General features: G+C 49.9%; 6 protein-coding genes; 3 read left to right on the top strand and 3 right to left on the bottom strand.

Moving 5' to 3' along the window:
• Positions 1–368: 368 nt before the first annotated feature.
• Positions 369–3,759, top strand: FFUJ_09802 (related to PHO87 protein; the record flags this gene model as incomplete). XM_023568256.1 has 4 exons in its annotated part: positions 369–450; positions 530–2,950; positions 3,004–3,112; positions 3,162–3,759. 4 exons carry the CDS (start codon positions 369–371, stop codon positions 3,757–3,759), a joined length of 3,210 nt encoding a protein of 1,069 aa, XP_023436156.1.
• Positions 3,760–3,913: 154 nt separating this feature from the next.
• Positions 3,914–4,183, bottom strand: FFUJ_09803 (uncharacterized protein; the record flags this gene model as incomplete). XM_023568255.1 has 2 exons in its annotated part: positions 3,914–4,092; positions 4,141–4,183. The coding sequence occupies 2 exons, from the start codon at positions 4,181–4,183 to the stop codon at positions 3,914–3,916; spliced, it is 222 nt and encodes a 73-aa protein (XP_023436191.1).
• Positions 4,184–4,770: 587 nt separating this feature from the next.
• FFUJ_09804 (related to CYC8 General repressor of transcription) lies at positions 4,771–7,314 on the top strand (the record flags this gene model as incomplete). The annotated part of the gene is made up of 1 exon (XM_023568254.1): positions 4,771–7,314. The coding sequence occupies one exon, from the start codon at positions 4,771–4,773 to the stop codon at positions 7,312–7,314; it is 2,544 nt and encodes an 847-aa protein (XP_023436155.1).
• Positions 7,315–10,756: 3,442 nt separating this feature from the next.
• On the top strand, positions 10,757–13,301 carry FFUJ_09805 (probable CYC8-general repressor of transcription; the record flags this gene model as incomplete). XM_023568253.1 has 6 exons in its annotated part: positions 10,757–11,054; positions 11,127–11,320; positions 11,375–12,046; positions 12,100–12,399; positions 12,450–12,764; positions 12,819–13,301. The coding sequence occupies 6 exons, from the start codon at positions 10,757–10,759 to the stop codon at positions 13,299–13,301; spliced, it is 2,262 nt and encodes a 753-aa protein (XP_023436154.1).
• A 1,370-nt stretch (positions 13,302–14,671) lies between these two features.
• On the bottom strand, positions 14,672–15,256 carry FFUJ_09806 (uncharacterized protein; the record flags this gene model as incomplete). Its single annotated transcript, XM_023568251.1, has 1 exon — positions 14,672–15,256. One exon carries the CDS (start codon positions 15,254–15,256, stop codon positions 14,672–14,674), a length of 585 nt encoding a protein of 194 aa, XP_023436153.1.
• Positions 15,257–15,670: 414 nt separating this feature from the next.
• Positions 15,671–16,578, bottom strand: FFUJ_09807 (uncharacterized protein; the record flags this gene model as incomplete). XM_023568250.1 has 2 exons in its annotated part: positions 15,671–15,988; positions 16,051–16,578. The coding sequence occupies 2 exons, from the start codon at positions 16,576–16,578 to the stop codon at positions 15,671–15,673; spliced, it is 846 nt and encodes a 281-aa protein (XP_023436152.1).
• Between the last annotated feature and the right edge of the window lie 1,430 nt (positions 16,579–18,008).

Here is an 18,008-nt window from a genome sequence, read left to right as displayed (position 1 = left end):
TATCATCTGGCTTGGTTCTTCGATCTAATGTGGTTGTTAGTATGGGTTCGCATTGTCGCACTGTATCGTTGTAATGCAAGAAGCTCTGGCCATCTATTGACGTCGATGGTTGGCGGCATGACCCTGCCACTGGATACCGACTCCCAACTGACTACCTACCTACTAACCTTACCTGTCCTACCATTCCTGTCCATCGAACTACCCAAACACACCAACAACACTTAACACTGACTGTCTATCCTGCGACCTCATGGTTCAAACTTGTCGATAGCGTCTTCACCTGGCAAACCGTGCGCTTGGCTAACTCTGGGACCGACTGATGCGCCTCTTCTCCCAATAGCCTATACAGCTTCGAGCTGGCCGGCGCCATGCTCTCCGCTTTCACAGCACGTCCCATCATCGAGCTGCGACAAAAGGATAAGTCTAAGATTGAGACGATACTCGCTCAAGGTATGCGCATACCCCAGTGGTCTTGCTGCTCTTTCACCGCAGTTTCTACGACACCGACCAACTAACTCTCGGCTCTCAGGTGACCGCGTTCTCGTCGGCCTTAACAATGGCGCACTCCGAATCTACCGTCTAAATGAGCTTTCCGAACAACCTCAGAATGGTTGCACTGATACAAATACTAATGGTTCGTCGTCTGCGGCGGGCGAAAACCATAATACTGCGAAAAGGTCGGAAAAGCCAACTGATTTGATGCGCGAGGTGGAACGCTTCTCGACGCGAGCAATCGAGCAGCTGGCTATTATAAAGGACGCAAACACAATTGTATCCTTGTCAAATTATCACGTCTCTTTTCACGATCTGAAAACCTACGAACTTATTGAGACCTTAAGCAGGACCAAGAATGCATCATGCTTTGCGTCAACATCGAATATTGTCAAGGATCCGGACACGGGAATTCCCGAGATCGTGAGCCGGCTGGCTGTTGCGGTCAAGAGGAAATTGCTACTCTGGAGCTGGCTTGAGAGCGAACTTTCTGAGGATGTGGACGAGATCGTGCTGCCTGAGTCGATTCGATCAGTAACATGGGCAAATGCGACAAAGTTGGTGTGTGGTATGAATGGCGGATACGTGATGGTCGACGTCGTAACACGTGAGGTGGAAGATATCGTGAGTCCGGGTTCGGGACCAGCAGCTGGGCAGACTAGCCGATTCGGTGCAATGAGCAGTGCTGGTATGGGATACATGGGATTGGGAGGTTATATGCCCAAGCCTCTGGCGGCCAAATTGGCCGAGGGAGAAATGTTGCTCGCAAAGGATATCAACACACTATTCATCGACGATGACGGGAAACCCCTCGACAGACGGCAGATTCCCTGGAATCATGCCCCTGAGTCCATAGGGTACTCGTACCCATATATTCTTGCCTTACAAGCGCCCTCAAAAGGCTCCCTGGAAGTTCGGAATCCTACAACATTATCATCACTTCAGAATCTGTCACTACCAGGCGCTTCTCAGCTTCACTTCCCGTCACCCACTTACAGCTTAGCACATGCCGGGAAAGGTTTTCACATCTCCAGTGAACGATGTGTTTGGAAGATGGACTCAACAGACTATGACTCCCAGGTTCAGGAACTAGTAGACGGTGGCCATTTCGATGAGGCTATTAGCATTCTCGAAATGCTTGAAGATGCTCTGCTGAAGAACAAGGCGCAGACACTTCGCGAGGTCAAGATGCTCAAAGCTGAAGGGCTGTTCAAAAAGAAGAAATATCGCCAGGCGATGGATCTCTTCAATGAGGATACCGTACATGCACCCCCTGAACGAGTTCTGAGGATGTTTCCTCCATCCATTGCTGGAGAACTATCTGCCTGGGCCGGCCGCGAAGAGGAAGAAGAAGAGTCGGATGACGCCCCAGGAACACCGAAGAAAGCCAATGGCACTCGTCCCACCACCCCTGAACCCGTTGAGCAGGTACAGGAAACTCCGCAGTCAAGCAAAGGAGGCTTCGCCAGATATCTTACCGGCAGCTATAGGAGACCCCAGTCGGACAGCGCATCCATCCTCTCAAAGAAGGATACAGCGGACGGCGATGATGCTGCTAGTGTGAGGGAGGCTGAGTCAAACGAGGATCTGCCTTTGAAAGACAAGGACTTGACGAACGCGGTTCTGGAGCTCAACAGTTACCTGGCTGGGACCCGTGCTCGATTACAACGGGTGATTGATCCTGTGACTGGAAACCTGAAACCTCAAAGTGATCGAAATGGTTCAACAGAAGAGATAGCCGAGAAGTTCCTACGGATAGGGCTCGATGACTCTGAGAAGAAACTTGAGGAGGAGCTCCGAATCACCTTTCGTTTGGTCGACACAACTTTGTTCCGAGCATACATGTTTTCTCGACCAACTTTGGCAAGCTCTCTGTTTCGAATTCCTAACTTCTGTGACCCTAATGTGGTTAACGAAAAGCTTTTGGAACACAATCGCTATACCGAGCTGGTGGATTTCTTCCACGGTAAGAAGCTACATAAGGAGGCTTTAGAACTTCTACGACGATTTGGAGCCGCTGAAGAACCCGACGAGGCCGCACCAACACTTCACGGACCGCAGCGCACCATCCAGTACCTCAAAAGTCTACCACCATCAGAAATTGACCTCATCCTCGAGCATGCAGAATGGACCCTCAAAGCCAGTCCAGATGAGGCCTTAGAGATCTTCACGGGCGACACAGAGAATGCGGAGACCCTCCCACGAGAACGAGTTGTGTCTTTCTTACATGATGTTGATACACAGTTAGAAGGACGCTATCTGGAACATATTATCACTGAGCTTGAAGATATGACACCAGACCTTCACGACCGATTAGTTGAGCTCTATGTAGAAAACTTGAAGAAGATGGACAAGGGCGAGAAGTGGGATGAAATGATGAATCACTTCATCGAGTTCTTGAGACAGCCGCGGCAGGTTTACAGTCTCAGCAGGGCGTTTAGATTGATTCCCAGAGATGGTAAGATTCATATACAGTTATGTGGTGATCTATACTGACTTATATCTACTTAGACCCAGTATTTTACGAGGCACAGGCTGTGGTATTGAGCAACATGAACCAACACAAACAAGCCCTTGAGATCTATGTATTCAAGATGAAGGACTACCAGAAAGCTGAACAGTATGTCATTCACCTGTTGTTCCATCGGCTCAGAAGCTAACTTCAGTAGATACTGTAACAGAGTCAACTCGACTCAAGATACTGCTCCATCATCTCAGCCAAATGGGAAGAATGAAACTGGAGAGGATCCTGAGACTTCTACACCATCTATTTATCACACCCTTCTATCGCTCTATCTTCAACCGTCACCACCCAACCAGCCCAATCTAGAACCAGCACTGGACCTTCTTTCAAAGCATGGATCACGTCTCCCAGCGACATCAACTCTAGGACTCATTCCAGACGACCTTCCCGTTCGGTCACTTGAGTCTTACTTCCGAGGCCGCATTCGGTCGGCAAATAGTCTGGTCAACGAGGCAAGGATCGTCGCTGGTTTGCGACAGGCTGAAGGCATATCTATCGCGGCGCGGCTGCACCTTGGTGACGATGTACAGGGAGGGCAAGGCGGGCGTAACAGGCACGTTGCCATCACAGACGAGCGACACTGCGTCGTGTGTCACAAGAAACTCGGAGGAGGTATGCGTATTGGCGCAAGCGTTGTAGCTGTCCTGCCGGATAACACGGTGGTGCACTACGGTTGTTTGAACCGAGCAACAGGGAACAAAGTAGACGCATCCCAGGCGTCAAGTTGGGGTCGAGGGTTCTAGACGAGTCGTTTACGCCGGATGGGAGCATCGTTTCGAGGAGCATTTGCATGGATTGGGTCGGTGGTAGCCAGTATGATATTTCTCAAATACCCTTCATATTCAAACACATCTTGCCGCTGAAGGGTTTGCAATCGTTCGCGAGGAGTAGATTCCCTCAGTCCTCCTCTTCTTGCACCTCCTCGCCATAGTTCTCTTCCTCTTTGGCCTCGGCCGCAGCATCCCTCGCCTTGTCCTGCTCCATTCGCGCTGTGAGCTCTTTATTGATAGTTTCCTGGGTGTCGGCGACAGAGGCGCGCAGAGCCTGTAGATATGACGACTTGTCGGCCGTGGAGGCTGGAGATGAGATAGCCGGAAGGGTGTGGGCAACCTTGAACGGTTCACTCGCTGGGGATGTGTAGTCTGCGGTGAGAGTTGGTTGCGACATATTGAGTTTTCGATTATTGCGTTCGGCGTTGGAAGAATATCAAAGTCTAGACTTGGATGTGGTGTTTTGACGTGGGGTTGTAGAATAAGAACCCCACATTATCTGTTCGTGGAGGTATAGGGTGCCAGAGCAATGACATGACGGAACAAGTATATCATGAAAAACAAGCTCAATCACCCAAGATACAATTCCACATTCAGCGACTGGAAGTTTGAAATCCCGTATTTTACTCAATATATCTTCAGCTGGTATATCTTTCGCAGTCAATTATCTTCAACAGCCAATTCTGTTCTAAAAGCCAGGTTATTTAGTGAAGCGGCTTGCTGAAGGATAAGCAATCTGGTCGACTCCAGGTTAAGCTGAAGCTGATAGTTCATGAACACCTATTCATTATCTCCACTCCACATCAGCTCAACGTTGATAAGAACTCTTGATAACTTGGTACCTAAATCCTAAATCACACACTAGCCTCATCAACGCCGAAACAAACCCCAAACACCGTTCCTGCCTGCGACCCTGTCGATCCGGGCTCGCATCTCTTTGCGTCTCAAGATGTAACAACGGCCGAGGAGCCGCATAGAACAATAATGCAACCCTCACGCTCTCAGCCCCGCGGCCCCGGCAGCTTCGCTCCTCTATCGAGCTCATCCGCCCAACCCTCGCAGCTTTCGACATCCTCGCGACCTGCTCTGCGGCGAGTAGAGACCTCGGACGACGAGGACGAGACACCTCGGCCATCTATCACAATACCCAAGTCGCGACCGTCTCCTCAACCACAACCGTCATCTCCTGCGACCCCGATATATGCCCAGTTCACGACCCATGGAAACTCTAGTACCGCAAGCTTAGGACATCACAACTTTTCGAGGCCGGCCAACGCACGGTCTGTTACCCAGGGATCACCAGCGACGATTGTTAAGGGCCATGCGCGCAAGCATTCGGCCACCCAGGGCTCATTCGAGCCTACGCTACCGTCTATGAGTACATCGAATCTTTCATCGCACCTCGGAATGTCTCACCATAATATGTCGACCGCCTCTGCGTCCGCGGCAGCGGCTGCTGCTGCCGCCGCCACAGCCTCCAATGTCAACTTGTCGGCAAGTCAGATTGCTGCGCAGGCTGCTGTCATGTCGCACCAGAATCATTCGCGCCAGAGATCGCAGACTGTGCCTTTCCCTGGCGATCAAAACGATGGAGTGCGTCGCGGAAGCGGAAGTAAGGGGCCTACGAGTCCCCCTATGTTGAGCTTGACGGAGGCGAGTGCGCCGCGGGACAGTGGGTTTGGCAACCATGGAGGACATGGTGATCGACTTGGCGGGCCTCATTCTTCCGCTGCTACAGCTGCCGCCAATGTTGTATTTCCTCGATCTGGGCACAATTCCCCGAGAGCGTCGCCTCAGCCTTACTCGCAACCGCCTCCTCCACCCCCTACGTCTGAGAAACCGTACAAGGCAGAGAAGCCAAAGGTCAAGCTATTCTCCCGCCCAGGCAAGATTAGCACAAAAGGCGAGGCCAAGGAAAAGCCATTGCCAAGCCCAGGAAAGATTGGCTCGGCTCTATCAGCACTTCAGCGCGGCAACTTCAGCACAAACAGTCTCGTTGACTCGAGCAATCAGTCGATATACAACCTTACCAATTCGTCTTCAGCCACGATCCGGCCTATCGAAACACCCACCGAGGATAGAGAAAGGGACAAGGAAAAAGGCAAAGAGAAGGAAAAGAAGCACCACTTTCTTTCACGGCAAAAACACAAGCTCAAGGATGAGTATCATCTCCCACTATCATCAGCTGCCAGCAATTCGTTGCCAACAGATCCCAATGCGCCGAACCCTTTGTATAACTTCAACATTCCTCCGAGCCCTGGCCCCAACTCCTCTACCTTTGCCAAGGCCAAAAAGGATAAGAAACTCGGTGAGCGATCTGATAGTCGCCTGGAGAGCGAGTCAAGTTTCAATCTGCAGAGTGAATGGCCAGGACCAAGTAGTCTACCGTCTCTGTCTCAGCAGTCGACGATGTATGATCCTGTCGACCCCGGAAAGCTCGGTCTTCACAACCACATGTCGCTGGACGATGCGTGGCCGTACCTGAAAGCAAAGCTATTGGCCATATTTGAAGGTGAAGATCTGCGTCTCCCCGTTGAAGACTTTAACAGAGTTGTACAGATGCATATACAGTGGTGCATGCATAGACGCTCACCAAATACCATGTTGGAGGATCTTCGAGAACTTTTACATACAGGGTTCTTGTCACTTGACCGAACCTTACGTCAAACCCCAGAAGACCGGTTTATACCCACGCTAGTTGAGCTCTGGATGTTTACTTTTACTTCCATACTGCCATATATGCAAGCTGTCTTTCTCCCACTCGATATGGAGGTGTCAGGGTGTGGTACACTTATGACCGGAGAGCAGGCACGGGACTTCTGGGGCGGAGCTATAGCGTCTGCTTCTACTTCAGAGAGGCCAGCCCGTGTAGCACCGGCACCAGCAGTTCTCGATGTTCGGAGGCTGGTCCTTATCGCCTACAGAGATACTGTCATTTTACCACGGTACGAGACACTCAAGACAATATTCTCCCGACTATCTCTTGAGTTCCTGCCTTCGTCGCTTGCAAGTATGGCCATGTCTTCTCCCCCGGAAGCATCGCTGTCTACCTCCCCCTCTGAATCTTTCGGCCGGCCCGGCACAGCTATGTCTCTCGACCCATCTAATGCTTCTTACAATTCTACGAGTACAACCCTTCTGGGTGAAGGATCGGCAGGCGGCCGTAGCCGTGCGATCAGTAACGTCAGCTTCGGCAGTCACGGGAGTGATGGTGGGCTACGGCCATTCACGCCGTCTGGTGGCGGAATCCCACCACCGCCTTCTCTAGGCAGCCTACGGGAACGTGAGCAGAATGTCGAGGACTCCAAACACATTACGGAGATGGTTGGTCGGATGCTGCAATGTATGAGTGTTTTGTCGGGCGTGTCGGCGGGTGATGCAGGTGCAGAAGGCAATGAGAGGGTGGTAGAGCTGTGTAAGATGTTGAAGCTAAACTGGCTTGGAAGAGGAAGGACGGGAAGAAACAGAAGAGGCATGGTAGGCGGCAGGGTGAGAAGGGACGATATGAGAGATGAAGTTCGTGTCTAGCAGCTTACGCATAAGTTAACGCATGGCATGGTGATGAGCAATGTACTGCAATCTATGAACCAACGTCTAAATAGCTGTAGACATATCCTCCAAAGATGTGAAATTTCGGAGGCGATGCCAGGTGAGGGTCCACGACCAGCTCTACTCCATATCTATCACTGCTTGGCAGAAGGGGCTTGGTCTCGCCGATGTGGAATGTAGCTAGAGACCTTACTACGTGGTCATGATCTATGTTGTCATGACACACCACCATCATGACACTACAAGCAAATGCACAGCATCACGAAGACTGCATAAGCAACATCACAAAATTGAAGACGAAATAGTTGTGATCAACATTAACTATGCTATCATACTTAGAACGCGGAGTGGTCTCCATGACGACATCTAAAACTTGTTCACCGTTAGCTTCATGACCCATGAAAAGATAGTCGACGGCAAAAAGTGAAGATATGGTGTTTGATCAGACATCCAAGGAAGAATAAACCCTCATCTGTCCCAGAAAAGGCTCGATCGGGACTCGAGTGGAAACTGCGAATTAAGAGGAAATTTTCATCATGTAAAACGGGAGTGGTTGTTGTGAAAGAAGATAAAATGAGTAGAAACTTACGTTAGTTCTCAGAATGCTTCGTGAAGCTGCTGGGTTAGTCGTACGGTAATAGCACATTGTTCAAATCTGTAACAGCTATGTTAGCAAGGCTGGCAAGATGTGCGCGTGCTGGAAAGGCTGAATGTGGTTGTGTAGTCAGACGTTGATACTGGCAAGTAACAGGCCCAGGGCCCGAATACAGAACTTCTTCATGGTCGATTCAGTTGGGAAAAGAAGAATGTAACTAGTGTCATCATGCAGAGAGGGGGCAGTGCTGGGAGGTAGAAGTGAGGGAATGGTGATGCTTACCATTCAAATGCAAATTGGTCGCGAGGCTGCAATGAAAATTTTGCTAGCCAAACAAACCGCCAAAAGCAAACATCCATCACAACCAACACATCGGCAAGTCGCTCAAACGAATCCATTCAAAATCAAAACAGCTGCTCCAGGAAGGCAGTCGTCGTGCGATCTCACGCGTTGTGCTCGTGTAAGGAGGTAGACAGAGGCGGTTTGTTGTTGTTGGAAGGGTTGAAGCTTGGAGAAAGAAAATTAAGAGCCGCATCGAGAGAAGATATTGAAAGACAGTGCAAGAAAATTTGTCATTCAAATGGCACTGTGCTGGGCTCACGTGACCGGCATCTTATCCTCTTTCGCTACTAGCGGCGGAAGCCAATTCAAGACCCGCTTCAACATCGCGATAGATGCATGAAGCAATTTGTCTTGTCCTCCACCTGTGATGGATGGATGGATAATGGATTGTCTGTCTTGGAATAAATAGGCTAATCAGTTCGTTAGCGTTCTCACGTCATGATTCTGTGAGATTCTGCCAACTTTTCTTACTGAATAATGTGCTACCTCAGTATTGCTTTTTCTTGAGGCCAAAATTTGATTACTCACTTTTTTTTTTGCATTTGGAGGAACAGCTGCAGCCAACACAACGCAGTTGAAGATCAATGCCGGCACGTAGGTTGAGATTTGGGACATCCCAGTTCTAGGGACCTTCGCGTGTCGTCAGGGATTCAAGAGCTGATTCGCTATAAGGGGGGAGTTGCTTCAAGTTTTACGTCTAATATCTTTCTATCGAGTCGCTCATTTGAAGGTTCATTGGAGACAAATTAAGGGGACCAGCAGCTGTCAGGTTTGTGTCCTTTATTGGCTGCTTTGTTTCGTCAATGCTGGATCCGCACAAGTCTTATACTTCAATAAGTGCATAAACATCCACTCTTATCTCGGGACCCTGGTCCGAATCCGCCGACAAGTTTATCCACTTCCTGCATACCAACGAATTAGAACCATTTCTACAACTAGACAACCCCACCCGCCCAACTCTGCCAGACGCAAAGGTCAAATGGCTCCCCCAAAAGTCTACGACCCAGAGATTGTGACAGAGAACGAGCGAGTTGAGTGAGATCTCCCCTGGTCTGTAAGAGCAAGCCCGTCGATCATTATCGAATCTCTATCGGCATCGAATGTACCTCGACGCAGTCACTGCCACCCTGAGATCTCTTGTCTGAGAGCATAATCGCAGACAAGCCAGCGAGATCTGAGATCTGCTTTTTTGAACTCGCACTCTCCTGGTCTTATACCGACAGTCCACGCCTTGGGTCGACATCCGCTTGCTTGCCTTGCTTCCATGGTTCCGTCTAGTCCACAGGCTCCCTCTTAGGTAGACTACAACTGGACAACCAGCAGCTGCACACTTCCTTTACTCGAGTGTCTGCCAACTTCTCCCACTTCTTTTCTCCTTCTTCTCTTCCTTCTTATTTTCGACCAACATTCAGCCTGGCTGAATTTCAAATTTACCAACCACCCCCGTCACGTCAGATTTCAACCCCGGTATCTTGCGTGCGCCCTCTGCTTTTCCTGTCAGTCAGCTCAACGTGCGTACCTGAGTACCGGGTCCGCCGTCGCATTATCAAAGCCCAGCTCAGCCCAGCTCAGCCCAGCTCAGCCCAGCTCAGCCCAGCTCAGCCCAGCCAGGCCTTTAGCAGAGACAGTCCAGGCAGAGCAGACTTCTAGGAACCTAGAAGCAGACGACAGTATCCGCTGTACAGTTTTGTACCGTACCGAACCGTACCTTACTGAACCTAATCGCATCCGCGGGAGACACTACCCAGCCCAGCCGCCCACTCAACCACGGCCCAGTCCCCGTCCTTGCGACTCCCATTCTTTCTCCCCATCCCCGTACTGAAAGCGGATCAACCCTCTTTGTGGCATCGCTCCCGTGTCTTCGCATTGCCTTCTCCCCTGGGTCCCCGACTTTCGACAAATCTACCAATTTCTTTCTCAACGCCTTGATCTGCGCTCTTTTTGGGCCTCACTTTTTTTCAGGCCGTCCCGCGGTTTACTTCTATTGACCTCTTCGCTGGTCCCGGCCTTTGGAATCTCGTGACGTGCCACTCGCCCCATCGTCGCCTTATTCGCCCACAACCTCCTGTCCCCCCCGTCGGCCTTGTTCTCTCTCTCTTGTCCGCACACGCAGCGCGAAACCACACCACCAAATAATTATCTCTTCCCCTCGCCGATGCCTTGGCGGTTCCTATCGCATCGACACTCTACGATTCCACAGCAGAAGACTCAATAGTCACGCTTTTGATCTATATTCCCTTGTCGTTTTTGATTTCCGTCAAGATCAATATCGCACCGTGCACCCCGTCCTGTCTCGTCGCGAGACGCGAAATACCTATTATAAACATCCTCAGCCACTTCGAGTATCCGACAGTCGTCTTTCGCGCACCCATTCGCGTCGTCTGGCAATCTCACTTCATTCCCATCGTTCTACGTATGCGATAGTATTTCTACGCGATCGTCGATATCCACGCCGTGGATAATCGACCCGACTACTTAATCATGATGGCAACAAGTATGGGCCCGAATTTCTCTGGGCATCCTGCTGGCATGGGGCATCCAGGTGTCGCTGGCCATCCCATGGGACCTGGTGGCATGCCTCACAACCCAGGTCAGCAAGGTGCTCCTGGGGGAATGCCTCATCAATTCGGAGGACCTATGGTCTCTGCTCCCGGAGCACAAGTAAACCCTGCCCTCATGGGCGGTATGCCGCCGGGTGCGAACCCAAATGCTCATGCTTTGCAGCACCTCAATCCCACCGCGCAGCAGCAAATGCTTCAGCAACAGCTCCAGCAACAACATTGTATGTGATACCCTACTGGCACTGTCTTTACCATCCCTGTCCCTGCGCAACCGCTAATTGGCCCATTCACAGTTGGTAATCCGCAAGCGATGGCTGCGATGCGACAGCAACAGCAACACCTACTTCAGCAACAACAACAAGCGCGACAACTCATGGCTCATCAAGCCTTCCAAGCCAATATTCAGGGCGGTATGCCTATTAACATGGGTCAATTTAGCCAACTCAACCCTCAGCAGCTCCATCAACTCAGAAGAGGCCTGGCTCCGGTAAGTCAATTAATAACCTAGCTGCCATTCGCGTCTTTTCAGCTAACAAATCAGGGACAGCATCCACAAGCCCAAGCGATTATGGCCCAGCAGCTTGCTCTGCAACAACATCAACAGCAACAGCAACAGCAGCAGCAACAGCAGCAACAACAACAACAGCAGCAGCAGGTTGCTCATGCTCAGCAAATGCAAGCTGGACCTAATCCAGGCCAACCGATGCAGATGAACGCTCAGAGCATACAAGCTATGCAGCAAAATCAACTCGCTCTTCAAAATCAGATGGCCAGCCAGCAGGGCCAACAACCCCAGGGCCAACCTCAGCCTCAACCCCAACCACAACAGCAGCAACAGCAGTCTGGCCAGCAACAGCCTCAGCACACCCCTCAGCAATCATCGCAGGCTGGTACACCCGCTCCCACTGGACCTCAAACACCAGCTCAAACGCCCAGCTCAACTCCTGCTCAGCCCTCCCAACTTCCACCTGGACAGAGCCAACCCCAGGTGCCACAAACTCCTGCTCAATCACAAGCTCAACCGCAGCCTCAACCCCAGGCACAGTCACAACCGCAGCCACAAGCTCAGCATCAGCAGCATCAGATGAGCGCCACTACCGCGCAGCAACTCGCACTTCAAAGCCAACTTCTCCAGCAACAGCGACGAGATAGCATGAAGGGCCAATGTTTACTAAAGCTGATGCAATTCAGCGAACACTTGAGTGGCTTTCCTGTAAGATATATCGTAATGAAGTCCTCTGTGACAAGCTAATAAGAGATCTCTAGGGCTCAAAGGGCCGGGATGACGTCTCCTACTGGCAGGGCTTTGTGTTTCGCTTCTTCTCACCAAATGGTGTCTTTCGTCATTCATTACATATCACTGACGCCGAGGATACTACCGATAAGCAATACGAAATCGCTTATCCTGCTATTGCTCGTTACTTTCACACGCATTTTGGCAGTGGCGTAAAGAATATGCAGTTGATCATGGATAAGGGTGTGACAGATCGACCTCTTCCTGGCGATTGTCACTGTATTGAAAATTCCAAGGCCAGTTTCGTTTATTGGTTCGAGACTGGATCTCACGTAAGACATTCTGATTGATCTGAGTAAATGAGTTGCTAAGATGGTGATAGTTGGTCGCTAGTGGTACGCTCCGAGCACAATTCGACGCTGAACAAAGGATCGAACTTTTCGAGTTCCTCACCACGAGTCATGACGAATTCATATCACGAAAACAGGTCATCGATGCCGCGAAGCCCGCCCACATGTGGATGAAGGAATGGCACAAAACTAACTCACAGGATGGCAAATCACCCGAATTGTCTAAGAAGGGCAAGGGTCGACAGTTGAAGTCACCTCAAACCCAGCCACCAGAGGTCCTAGTTGACCTGCCGGATTCGGCTGTCAACAGCAAAGGTGTGACTGAAGCTGTCTTCCAGTTTCTTGAGGTAGGGACAGCTCACTCAACGTAAGTAAGAGTGACGCTAATGAATAATGTCCAGATTGTTGAAGTGATGGGACAGATGAACCCATTATTCCAATTTTACCATTCGAACCCCGGCCTTGGCCCGTACCAAGCCCTCGATCAGTATGTCTCAACACAGATCAACGGAGTTCCGCCCAATATGAATGGTCAACAAATACCCCCCGGGGCCCGCACACCGAGCTTCGGACAATTTCCCATGGGTGCAAGCCCAGCCGCGGCTCATATGAACCTCCCTGGATCGCCACACATGGGCAGCCCAGCACCTGGACACATGCAAGCTCCCGGAATGCAGATGCAGCAAAGTCAGCAGGGCACTGGGTCAAGCGGCCCCAGTGCAAACACCTCCCCCGCTTCGAACAAGCGCCGACGGCCATCAGCAGTGAAAGAGGAGGATGGATCTGGAGCACCTACGCCTGCTGCCAATGGAATGCCACGTAATGCCAAACCACCCACACCAAGGATGCCAAAGCGTCTCAAGGGAAACCCGCCAGCCCAGTAAGGGATGGACTGCTTCATTACCTCGCACAGCGAGATATTTGAGTGTTTTATTCAGCATCACTTTGCATAGTGGCGTCACATCGTATTTATTACTGCTATGGGCCTATCTGTGGGGAAGATATTCTGTTGTGACAAAGTGAAGGTATCTTGAAAGACGTGTATTTCCACATACATACAATCTTGGCTATGTTTGTCAATGCATAACGGATGCTCTTGGGAAGCCCCTTCTTGGAGCACACCCTTTCACTGTCTAGTCATCTTTGTCTGGGCAGTGAATCGGAGACACGGATGACGAGACCCACGCATGTTGGAACATGCACATAATGATAGTAAACGACATCGTCATGGGCCTGTTTCTTGAGCATCAATGCCCACCACCAATAGAGGGGAAGGAGGAGATCAGGGCATTAATTTGGGTAACGTGGTTAAGTTACCTACTCTTGTACTCTTGTACGATTACAGGGGCCTGGGGCACAGGCTGGCGTCGAAAGTCTTGGCTACCCTTACTTGTTTTTGTCATCTGCATTTGCCTTGATCTTGTTTATTTATCTGAAAAGAATGCTCTCAGCAAGTCATTAGGTGTATACGGCCGGGGGAGTTTGGAGACACTGGTGGATTGGTCGAGCATGTGTTGTCGTCAATGTCCGTCTTAATTTAAGAGCTAAAGACCAAAATCACGGGGGAGAGGAGCTGAGGTTGTGCTGTGCCGTGCCGTGCCTTGTTGCGTTGCTTTGCGTTGTGTTGACTTAATGAGCAGTCTGGTGGCGCGAGGATCATGGGTTTGTTCAGATTATACCTAGGCTAAATATGGAGTTTGGTCTTTACGATGTTAATTCGATTTGTCAGTCTGTCTAAATCTTTGGTTTATCTTAGTGTTGACGGTTTTACTGCTCGATGAGCGCCTGATAAAGCAACATTGGGGCAAAGGTTCACTGTGCCACATAGTACAACCCAAGAACCGACATTGCACGAAAGAGAAGTGAATCAGAGCAATCTGACATGAACCAATCTTTGCAGGCATTGGTTACTGAGAAATCATGTCCCTTACCGGGCGTTCTGTTGATATATTGTATCGCTTGTGATGAGACAGCATTAGACGAGGCAACTAGCAGTTCCATGAACAAATAGATGACGTTATGGATAAATTTTAATGCGTGGATGAATAGCGTGTTAGTTCCATTCCTTGGAATATGCTTGATCTTATTGCATACATCAAGTTCTAACACATGTCCCCCCCTTTGCCCCTAAAGTGCATCTTGCCGGCCGTCCAGCTTCATCGTAATGTTGTTGATGTCACTATCCTTTTATACAATCAGTACTTAAAACGCTTGGCGGAGATCGAGTTGTGTGAACGTACTGGAGTATGTGCTCTTAGGCACTGTTTTTGAACCACCAGCCAGAAGTCTTCTTGGCTGGGAGATGCTCACCACGAACGGAGATGTAGCACTTGAGTGCTCCTCTAGATGAAGCCATCATCTCCTTGAGAAGAAACCACTCAAGCTCAGAGCGAGCCATGATGTCTGTCTTGGTGACGAGATCACGATAATGCCACTCCTTATCGCTAGGTCCAAGCGGGTAAATCTTGCCCCCATAGGTCCAGTACAGCGTAGCAGAGATAAGCTTGGGACGGCGGACTTGGCGACTGAGACGATTCTTGCCGGATGCCTCGACGACAGGGAGCTTTTCCCGTAGGAGATTGAGGAGATGAACCCTGGAGGTATTAAGAGGAATGCTCAGAGGGGTCGGGAGAGGATCCCAGGAGCCAGTGAGAGTGCTGTCGTGGCAGGGATCATGGACAATGAGATCAAACTCGAGCTGTGAAACTGGTGGGAGAGGCACAAGAGGTCTTGCATCACTTGAGGGATTGTCGGTTGAGTTGCTCAGAGCTGAAGGGAAGCTTTTGGCCTTGAGTGGATGATGCGCAAAGGGCTCTTGGGCAGTGATGAATAAGTCCATGGCACTTGGTAACTCTGAGGTTCAGAGTCTGAAGGAAACAGTGAGATGAGGCAAAGATAACGATGAGGAGAAGAAGGCTGAGGAAGCGGAGGCGTTGTGTGTAATTCAGCTCACCTGAGATGTTATTGAAGTGAGGGGTCGTTTTTTAACGACTGCGCCAGAGACTCAGCTCCTATTCAGTGAGATAGATGCTTTGATTTTGATGAGCGCGCAGAAAAGGGCGAGTGTCAGGTTGGCGTGAATGTGAACTGGCCAGGGGCTGACAGTGACAACTTGGCTGAGATGCTTCCGAACAACACACGATCACAGTTACAGTCTGAGGGATTCCATTTGCTTCAAGGGCTTCAGAAGAAACTAGAATGAGGAGGGCTAATACATAATATCTCTTCACTGCTTGACCGCTTGTAAATCCCCTTATTCCCCCGTGTCACCAGGCTCCACGCTTGCAACTTTAGGCATCTTAGATCCCGGCTGAGAATTAGTCGCCACAGGGGCAGTATTAATTTCTGATGCAGCTGGCTCAGGTACGGTGGTGTTATCTCCGGCGTTGGAAGGTTCAGGCGCATTGGTGTTGATCGCATCCGTTGAAGAGGTTGATGGTGGTGAAGGCTGAGTATTGCCAGTCGAGTTATTCTGGCTGTTGTCAGTGGTGCCATTTGAACTTCCGTTTGGAGGAGTACTCTGATCGTTATCGGTTTGTTGGGCCAGAATCTTAATAGGCACATAACCATGCTAGAGAATTCTATCAGCTATCTCCTTCTCCTCAACCACTTCCCTCTAGCCAATGCACTCACATCGACCAAGATGAAGGCTCCATAGTTATTTATTGCTGTGCCCATCATCAGCGTATGGAAATCTGGAGCTGTCATATCGCCAAATGACACCTTCTTCACAAGATCTGGTGGTGAAACAGGTCCATCTATTGGGTTAATAGTGAGGATTGAACGGTAGCTTCTCGTGAGATAGAGTGTACAACGTCGGGTATAAGCTTTATCTCCAAGTCCATGCTGCTCAGACCACCAGGATAAATTTCCTAGCACTGTTTCCCGAGGTGGAGGATAGTTGTAGCAAGCATCGTTCGAGGCGAGAACAGTTCCTGCACGATGGTATATGACTTTGATCCTGATGGGTGGAGAAAAGGCAGGCCGATACAGCTGACCTAGCTGAAGAGGTGCTACGGTGAGTTGTGGTAGAGCAACCGGCGTCGTAGGTACATTCATGGGAACTACTGGGAGGATGTAGTTCCCAAAGATGGGGGGTTGAAAGAGGAAAGCCATAGACGTAGAATTTTGGGGTAATGGGCGAGTTGACAGATAAGACATCATGGTTTCTGGTAGAATTCTCTACTTTAAATACGTGAAATGGTAGGACTATGAGTCGTTTAGTCACGGTGACTAAGTTGGGTTCGTGATGATATGTTTGGTGTTTATGGCTAGTAGACTATTGCTTGGTGTCACTCACTCCTAACACTGTTCAGCCTCTGTGAATACACCTCATTCGGCCGAGTCCAGCTTGTGATTAAATGCATTAATAAGTCCCACAGCTTTTGCCATGTTTCATTTTTAATAGCTCATAGGTATGGGTAGATATTTTATTTCATGTATCATCCTCAAGAGTACTTAGGTGAGTCGTTGAGATGATTGCGTTTGACAGGTGGGGGAAGAAGTACCTACTCAGGACTTGAATCGATAACTCCCTCTGTGTAGGTAGGTAGGTAGGCTGGCAGCCAATACCATACCTAGGTACTTAGTGGGACATACCTAACAGCAAGCATCTTAAATACTTAGGTACTATGTATATCAGTCAACTTTCCTAAGGTAATGGCCATCCATCTTTGAACTGATACTACTTTATAAGTGGACGTGTACCAGTTACCTCTATCATGATATGAAAGGGACTTTGGGTTCAGATGACAAACGCATAGGTACTCGTCCATAGGTAGGTAGGCAGGCTGGAAAGTGCCACCATTCGCGCCTGCTCTGTGTTTCAGACCAGCTCCTGCCGACATCGAAATTAATTTACCACTTGAAAAGAATTGCATGTCCAATATCAAATTCATCATCCTCCAGTCCAATCGACCACTCTACTCTCTCTCCTTCGTTATTCAACAAACATTGGCCCAGCGCAAATCGCTCTGGTTGTCAAATCTAGATTCGGCAATTGCATGACGGCAGAGACAGATCTTAACTTAGCGGCTGCCTCTGACGTATCATATCACACTAAGATCGACGGGCCTTCGTGCATTGCGTTGGCTTGGCCTTATCCTCACCAACTAAGTCCCCCGTGCCCCGATAAACTCTACTCTATCGATCGCTTACTGTAAGCTATCGTCCACCAATTTGAGCTGCATTAGAGCTGTTGTTGCTGTTCCATTGCTGTGGAGCGGATTAAGGATAATGACATAGCAAGACGCCAATGGCCAGGAAATCGCTGGTTCAAATATCACGAATGCGCTCTTAACAAGATGTCTCGGCAATTACAATGCCGTGGACTAGTCAACCGTGGTGAAAGGACAAATGGGCCCTCCATCCTCCTCCCTGCAGCTTCGTTGTTGGAACTGGGCTCCATCCCTACCTTACGGAAAAGAAAAGAAAGGCTCAGCCGAAGCGGTGACAATCTACATCCTCTTCACCGTCAGACACCACTGGACTCGGTCGGTAGCCAGGTGATATTAAAAGTTACTAACCCTCCACACCCGGGCTATCGGACTTCCACAACAGGAGCGCCACGTCCTCAACGTCCAGTCTTTAGT

Source organism: Fusarium fujikuroi, chromosome FFUJ_chr09 (genome assembly GCF_900079805.1).
Source record: "Fusarium fujikuroi IMI 58289 draft genome, chromosome FFUJ_chr09".
NCBI classification, from domain to species: Eukaryota; Fungi; Ascomycota; class Sordariomycetes; order Hypocreales; family Nectriaceae; genus Fusarium; species Fusarium fujikuroi.
The sequence above is the reverse complement of the archived record's forward strand: the minus strand, read 5'-3'. Positions and strand labels throughout refer to the sequence as shown.